This window comes from Acyrthosiphon pisum, chromosome A2, assembly GCF_005508785.2.
Source record: "Acyrthosiphon pisum isolate AL4f chromosome A2, pea_aphid_22Mar2018_4r6ur, whole genome shotgun sequence".
Lineage (NCBI taxonomy): Eukaryota > Metazoa > Arthropoda > Insecta > Hemiptera > Aphididae > Acyrthosiphon > Acyrthosiphon pisum.
The window spans coordinates 89370448-89379616 of NC_042495.1; the positions used below are offsets into that span (position 1 = coordinate 89370448).

The 9169-nt window shown below is 26.0% G+C and overlaps 1 protein-coding gene across 1 annotated transcript; it reads right to left on the minus strand.

Moving 5' to 3' along the window:
- Positions 1–5289: 5289 nt before the first annotated feature.
- Positions 5290–8774, minus strand: LOC100571755 (serine/threonine-protein kinase PLK4). The gene is made up of 2 exons (XM_003248206.4): positions 8717–8774; positions 5290–7515 (listed from the first exon to the last, which is right to left on the minus strand). The coding sequence occupies exon 2, from the start codon at positions 7504–7506 to the stop codon at positions 5350–5352; it is 2157 nt and encodes a 718-aa protein (XP_003248254.1). The 5' UTR covers positions 7507–7515; positions 8717–8774; the 3' UTR covers positions 5290–5349.
- Positions 8775–9169: the final 395 nt, after the last annotated feature.

A 9169-nucleotide genomic window follows, 5' to 3' on the forward strand; every position in this document is an offset into this window, starting at 1 on the left:
GTAAAACTAAAACGTCATAAACAAACGGACGAAACGGATTCGAATTAGGATTTGTTTTTAGTTTTACTGCCATGAAACTATAAAAAATGAAACGTCTGGCAGTCTGGCGTAGTCGGCATTCTGACGGCATTCTATACAATAAACAATAATATTGTATAGAAATTTAAAATTTCGCGACTGCGCGTCATTGATTTTTATTTTTTATTGCGCATGGGCACAAAATGTGACGACGAACGCACACGGCACCTATATCAATATCATTATTCATTATTATGGCCTGGAACTTGATGTATTTGCATCATTTTTTCTTATGCTTGCCTACACTACATTAATTGACTATTTGAGTTTATTCTATTCGAATTGTGTCGCGCAGAATTCAATAGTACAAATTTAATTTTGCATTTTTTCGGTATTTTTTGGTTGAAAGGTCTGATTTTTTTTATAAATTTGGTACATTTTATCCATTTTTGAATTTTTTTTATGCATATTTGCAATATTTTGATTTAAAATTTGTGCTATAATTTATAATTTTTAATAAAGCCAGCAGTACATGCGCATACTTTAATTTCTAATATGTAACACATTTAATTGTAAAAAATATATTTTATAATTTAATATTTTTTTGCAGAGTACCTACCTACCTACCTACCTAATTTAACTTACTATATTTTTAACAGTTTAATTAGTAAAAAAACAAACAAGAAAATTAATATAAACCGAAAAAAAGATTATTTATTTTAAGCAAGATAAATGTTCTTAATATTATTTTCGTGTGTCATTTAAAATTTAAATCAAATATTAATTTTATCATTTTCAAAATAATTGTTTGATGGATTGATGCATTTTAACTATTTTTTCAAAAAAATTAAAAATTGTTAACGTCATTTTTTTAGATCATTTTTAAACATTTGTCTTTTTAGTTTTTATGCATTTTTTCGTGAACTTTTTAAATATTTTATAGTTCATCAAGTTCCGGGCCTTATAATGTTTCATTATATAATAAACTATTGCTGATTCATCGCACTTCGTTTCCGTAAAAAATGACAATTCTTGTATTGTTCAAATCTTTTTGGGTGGGAGTACCTATGCAAAAAGTGCACTGTGCAACTCAGCCACCGGTGGTAGGCAACGTGCGAAAATTCGATTTGGTGCATATGCTTGTACCTGATCTGCCCGATTAACCAATAATAAATATTAAATACTAATTACTATATTTCTACTAATTATTTCTCCTATAACCAATAGCAATTAGCAACCAATTATAAACAAACATTTTCATTGTAAATCTCAAAATACCTGTTTAACTCCTATTGGTCGTAGCGTGATGTTATAATATAGCCTTCCTCAACAAATGGACTATCCAATACTAATTTATTTAGGTGGCTTAACATACAAATGTTTAAAAAAGATTATAAAAAAGTGGCTAAGTGGAAGTCGCTCCGCTGTAAATTTGAATTCAATGATATAATAGGTATCATTGTATAAGAAAAACGATTCTGAGCGAAAACGGTCAGTCAGCCTATGATATTACCAAGTATATAATTGATGATATTATTGTGAATAAAGTAATTTATATATAACCTATTTACATGGAACCTTGATTTAAATTTTCAATCCTTAACTATAAAATTTGAACATTTTATAAATTTTTAACTACAAAATTATTATTAAATTTTAAATATGATAAATATTTATCATACATTTTGTCAAAATTTGAACTTTAAATGCTTCTAAAAAAAAATTATGCTAATGTATTTCTAATATTTTTTAGCTACTATTGTAACAATATGTCAGGAGTCTTGCATTGAATTTTCACGCTTCTTTACCCAACAAATAAAATTTTATTGATATTTATAGAAAAAAAAATTGAAAACTGACAGTATCCGTAAATAGCTTAAAAAGAGTTAAAAAATTTTAAAAATGTTATCCCATATAGAAAATGCTAATATAAACATTCAGTGAAATTATCAAGTATCTACAGTCATTCGTATTTGAATAACAATAAAATAACTAAACCGAGAAATCGAGTGAATATCCAATATTGTAAAAATATAAATTTCAAACGCTCACAAAAATGTAATTTGATTTGTTGGTAGCCATTTTTTTTTTTTTGATAAAGATAGACAAACTTATGAGGAATCTTGGATTTATACATTTTCAAATCGTAGATTTAAAAAGAAAAATTTTTATGAATTTCTAACTTAAAATAATTTGCAAATTTTCGTCATTTTTACGTATTTTGTCAATACTTGAACTTTAAATGCTTATAAAAAAAAATTATGACTTGATTTTTAATTTTTTGTCGTCTGCTTTTGAAACAATATACTAGGAGCTTTCTATTCAATTTTCCAGCTTTTTTAACCAACAAATAAAATAATTATTAATAATAATTTTATTATAATCGCCCCATAATAGGCCATGGTCAATTAGCGCTCTACTCCCCTTTCTTTTAATATCATTAAGAGGATGTCAGCGCACTATTCACAATTCACATGACATAAACATTTGGGCTATATCTATGTGCGTGAGTATAGTAAATTAACATGTGTGTTTCCAAGAATCGATGTAATGCCTAGGTACGTAATTGGTTTTTATTAAAAAATGTATTCATAAAAACTCCGTGAGTCTTACTATTGATTTTATTACATTTTTCAAGAAATGATTAACAATGGTTGATGTTAAAGTTAAGTTATAAATTATAATTGGTCTATAATTCGTACAATTCTTAACATCACAATGTTTATGAAGTGATAATTAATTTAATTATCACAAATTAGTATGTACAACAGTAATGTGTGTGTATAATAAATAAAAATAATATAATAATATAATCTAAAAGTTTCACATACCAACGGGCATAGGCGCAAATAGACAAATTATTTTGGGGGGACTAAAGCCCCTTCTTTAATATTTAAAAAAAATTATATATGCTCAGTACTAATTAGTAATTACTGACTTTTGAACGGGGGACTTGGCAGAAATATGGAGGGACTAAGTCCCCTCAAGCCTCCACCTATTTGCGTCAATGTCCACGGGCCATGAATAATATTTTTAAACTACAACAAAAAAATTAAAATCAGTATTCTTGGTTTTAATATGTAATTTTGTCCAAATTTGAACTTATAAATTATAAAGTTTTTTAAAAATAACTGTGTTTACATATTTTTTGGTTACAGTATGAAATCTTTATGAGAATCCTTGTTGTAAAATTTCAATCCTTAGTTATAAAACTTGAACATTTTATAATTTTTCATACGACGACAAAATTTAAAATGTCCAATAATTAGATATATTTTGTCAACATTTTAACTTTAAATACTTATAAAAAGAAAATATATGTAATTGTCGAACTGTAATAGTTTAAGCTGATGGTTCTAAAAATACAAGAATAACAAAAAGAAAATCATTCATATGAATAATCGTAATATTTATTAACTTATATCTTTCGGCTTAAGAAAATAAAGGCAACTTATGAAGACAGTTATACCTATTACATTATCAATGTTTTATTCAGCAAAAGTTTCTTGATCAACAATAATTTAAAAAAAAAATTAATAAAACTCGAAATTTTCTCTTGCTTATGAATACCTCAAAAGAAGTTGAAATATTTCAAAAATTTTATGGTGCATAGAAATTTCTAAAATAAACGTTCAGTAAATAAGTTGTGTGTATACGCTTATTTTTTTTTTAGTTAAACAAAACAACAAAATTGATTTGATCAAGTGCTGGTTTTTCATAAAAATCTTGGGTTTTCCTTAATTTTTTGTTTGTTTTATCTGACCATTTGTAAACGTATACCTACCCATTTTTTACTTTTGAGTTCCTAAAGTATCAACTAGATTCACTTTCCTACTAAAATAGATGCCGGAGTAGAAAATTGAAGCAATTTTACTACCCTAAACGGTGATGAAAGACACAAAAAAAAAAACACTTTATTTTAAAATCAATACATCCATCACTCGGCTCAGAATTTAAAATACATTGTCTGGACCATTCTATCTATCAGTCATAAATTATAATAGTGAAGAAATACAATAGCTATTCAGCTATTTTGAAAAATACAATGGAGAAGTACCTATCTGACAATTTTGTGAAATTATACATAATTATGAGTCTAACCTACCCAAAATAAATTAAGGTACCTATATAAAGACATTATTAGGTATCTATAATATATTAAAATTATAATATTAGTATAATATTAGGCATATCACATTTTAGCCTGTTTTCAATGTAATAATTAATAACTAACATGAATAGTATAAGTACAACTATAGTGACTTGTCGTATATTTATTTTATACCTACACTTATGCACTTTAAAAATTCAAAATACTATACCAGTAATGCTCAAATGCATCTCATTATTTATACATTTTTATTTAGTTGAAGTAGTTGTATAATTTATATAAAAAAAAAAAAAACAATTTTTAGATGAATTGAACTGAGTGAAAAAATGATATCATATCCATTTGGTAATTTCCATTGTTTTGTAACTATTAAGTTACCTAGGTAACACAAATTTACTATTGTGATTCAGAATATAAAATCAAAACAGCCAGCAATAACTAATATTTCAATCAATAAAAGTCATAAATATATAATTATAACAAAACCTAAATAACTTTTATGAAGTACAAAATATTAAAAACCACATATATGTTGAAATACATTATTTTATCGACATAGGTAAGGTACTAATTAAACCAATTTTGGTATCACTATATTTAATAAGTTATTAATATAAGTAATAACTAATAAGTTGATTACAAACAATTATAAAATAAATAACATTTATAACAATTTAAAATGATTTTTAATTAATTGCAATTTATTTGTAATAAATTTTTTTTTTAATTATTTAATTATAATACTTGATTCTAGTTATTTATTTTTCTTAATAATTACTTTGATTATAAACAGGTAGGTACCTACCAATAGTATTAGTGTTTATAATAAATAATAATAATATACATAATTAGTTTAATTAAATATACTTAAATTATATGTATAATATAATAATAATATTGTTACATTTTTTTTAAAATGTATAATATAAATTTATTTTGATTTGGATAGTATTTATTCCCCTTAAATTAAGGATAAACTAAATATCAATTAAAATAATTAGACTATATTATAGTTAAGCACATTGTTATTCTCAATGAAAATTATTTATAAAATTACAATATTTTACATTATTGTCTAACATAGACATTATATTTTAAACTAGGTAATAAATTACCTAATGGATATACGGAAGACTAATTTTTGATAAATAATTTGTCGATTGAATAATATTTATCTTTAATATAAAATTACAAATAAAAGTATTAAATTAAAGTCACAATTATCTATTTGGCCATTTCCAGTTTCCTGTTGTTTGTTCATTTGGTTTAAGTAAATGTGGAATTTCCTTTAAACAACTTTTTGCCCACTCGGGTAGTAGATGTCTGTCTTTTTGATCATAAACCATTACTACTCCTTGAGTTGTCACACATTTCACCTTACCCGTAGTCGTGTCAAGTTTTACTAGTGATCCATCACCATAATTTATACAAATTTCACCAGATTTAATTAAAAATGAACTTTTTAACTTACAATTTGTTGGTATATCAGATTTCTCTTTTGCTATAGGCCTCCTTCCTAACGTCACTGGAAAAACAGTAACCCCACTGTTAGCACTTGTATCAAGTGTACATAAAGTTTTTTCAACTAAGCAACAATGGTCATAGTATTTTTTGAATTGAATGTAAATTATTTTATCTGATTCATCTAAACATTCTGGTCGACTGAAAGATTTTGGTTTTCCATTCACAACTATTTTTATGTCTCCATTTCCAAGACTTGACACCATGGATCCATTATAAAAATGTGCTTCAAATGCTTTTCCATCTTCCATAAGAAGACATTTTGCCTCATCACTGTAAAAAACAACTTTGGCCGTCTTCGAAGCAATAAGCTTCACAAATTGAGCAGCATATGCATATTTTTTCCAATGATGTTGAGGAAGTGATTCATAACTATATACTTCATCAGCTCCCTTAACTGGTATAGGTGGAGGTTCTTCATGCAAAGTTACTCCTCTATCTTTATTTGGTCTATATATAACCATATGCTGACCATCAGAAGAAATACGTATTACTTCTACAACTCGCTCTTCTTTAGATTTTGATTTCATTTTAATAAACTCTACACAAACATCTCCATTATTTAAAATACTTAACACTTTATTTTTTGTTTTATGTCTGTGTTTTTGTAAGCGTACTGTGCTTAAGCAATCAGCCATTCTATTTGATGAACTTGTTTCAGGAAAGGTTTTAAATGACTGTAGAAATTTATCATCAAACACGGTAAACTGTCTATTTTCAGAATGCTGTGATGGAGCTATATGGTACATATTTTGAAAATTATTACTGTGTTTATGAAAACTTCTTATTACATTTGATGTGCAACATTCTTGTTTACTGGCTTCTGTATTTAAATGAAAATCTCTACAAGCCGATAATACATTTAGGTTAGGATTTCCATTGTGGTGATTAATTTCAATACTAGGATTATGAATTGAACGTACATAATGTAAGCCAGTTGAAGAACTACATTTTTCCTTATTAAATGAAATTGTGTTGAAACCACTATCTTCAGTAAAATGTGATTGATGAAACCATATAGAAGGTCCATCACAAATAATTTTTTCTTGCATAAAATCATGATTTAATACACTCTGTAAATCTATACGATCTCTTGGGTTTTTTCTAAGCAAACAATTTATTAAATCTTTGGCTTTGTTTGATAAATAGTTTGGCAAAGAAAAATCACTCATCACAACTTTTGTAAGTGTGCTTTTGATAGCATCGGTGTCAAATGGTGGATGTCCCACTAACAAAGTATACAATAAACAACCCAATCCCCATAAATCTGTTTCTAGACCATGTGAGCTTCGAGTGGCAACTTCGGGTGAAATATAATTTGGAGTTCCACACATCGTCATATGTTTTTCATCCTTAGAATTTAATTGAGTCGCAAGACCAAAATCAGCAATTTTTACACGCATGTCTTTTGTTAATAACAAGTTTGTTAAAGTCATATCTCTGTGCACAATATTATGTTTATGCAAGTATAAAAGACCTTCAACTACTTGTCTTATAATATAACGAGCTTCAATTTCTGATAATTTGTTTCCATTACGTTTTAAATATTGAAGCAACTCACCATTATGACAAAGTTCTAATACTAAATAAACATGCCGGCAATCTTCAAAAAATGTATACAACTCTAAAATAGATGGATGCTTAAGTTGACTATGTATTTTTACTTCTTGGCGTACACGATCGATCATATTCTGCTTTTTCATTGACCAAATATCAATCTCCTTGATAGCCACTTTACGACCAGTCCGGCGGCATTGAGCATGATAAACACACGCAAATCCACCTTTACCCAAAAGTTCCAATTTTTCATAGCCATCAATACTATCGGATAATGGAATTGTTTTGTAGGACAACATTGATACTTTCTAAACAAAATAAAAAAATGTATAAGTTATAACTAATATAATTTTTAGAAATTTATTTTTTCTAAAAATTCAAAAGAATATATCAAATTTAATTTATACACAAATATAATATTGTTATAAGCTTACAATAACAGGTTGTTGTTTAACACCCTGGTCATAGTATAATATGTTACTTAAATATATATTTTTTATTATTTTTATTTTTACAAGCAATAAACAATTTGTATCATTAGATACAATAAAACCACCTCGATCATTGTTGATAAAAATTATCGCTTTCTCATACTTAAATATATAGAAATAAACTTAAACCAAAAGCATTACATTGTTTTAGTGAAAACCATTATAATATCATTGCATAACAATTTATAGATTCATTTTTTTATATGGGTATTGGGTTAATAAACGGCATTTTAAATTATACAAACTAATTTTTAATTACAAACATAATTTTTATTTTGACAAAATAATAAAAATAGTACAAGATCATACAGTAATAAAAATCATTTTCATCTAGTAATAGAAACACATACAAAGGATAATATTATATTAACAGTATTAAGAAACCTTCAAAATTATGTTTTTGCAAATAATTTTTTTAAAGTAAGAAAACTAATATGATTAAATTAATTTGGGAGTTTATGTATATTAAGGGCCAGTTGTACCACCACTGATTAAAGTTAACCGGAGTTTAATCGGCCGAATTTGCCCGGTTAAATATCTGTTATCAGCTTAATCATAGTTTAACAGTAGACGGTAAAACTAGCCCTAGGTATTGTATATTATGCAAACATTTGATCCTCAAAGAAAAGACTTTTTCCAAAAAGTATAAAAACTGAAGCACGATTTGCAGGTGTCTAGACTCCATAGTGTTAGTTCATTAATCATGATGCTCAATGTACTATTCCGAGGCAGAATTATCTGCATTGTTGCAAATGTATAAAGATAAAGAATGTTCAGAAATAATTAACCGGAAAAAATTTGAAAATTAAATAAATTCTGATATAGTAAAAGATTATAATATATATTATAAATTACCTATATATTTTAATAGGTATCAACTTCAAGTTAATTTTAGAATAAATTATTTTATTTTTACCTAACCAGTACCTACCTATTAATATTAATAAATATTGTGGTCTAACTTTAAGTACTTTTTGTAGTAAAGTAAAAATAGTTAAATAATATATTCAATAGGTACCTTTTTTCCTTTTAATTATTCAGAATTCCAGTTGAATAGGTATATTAATATATTTTGTAGCACTTTCATTTTTGTTTGAAATTTAAAATGTCAATTAAAAAACTAATTACATTTTTTAATGGTTTGAATGGTGGTGTAACACCTAATATTAAAAAAAGTAATAACTAATAGGCCATTCAAATTTAGGAATTTAGAATTAACATTCAAATTTTAAATTATAACCAAATTAAAAATAATTTGTTTACATTATCATAAATTCAAATGATAACGGAATTCAATATCATCACATACCAGACATATTTTTTTTTGAAAAATCATGGAAGAAATATTTTTAAATGTGAGATTACAGAATATTATTGTTATCTATATTCTGTGGTTAATAAACCTATTAAGAGGACGTGTCACGGAAAAAAATCGATCGAAAAATTCCTTTAAAAACATGTTTTGCGCGAT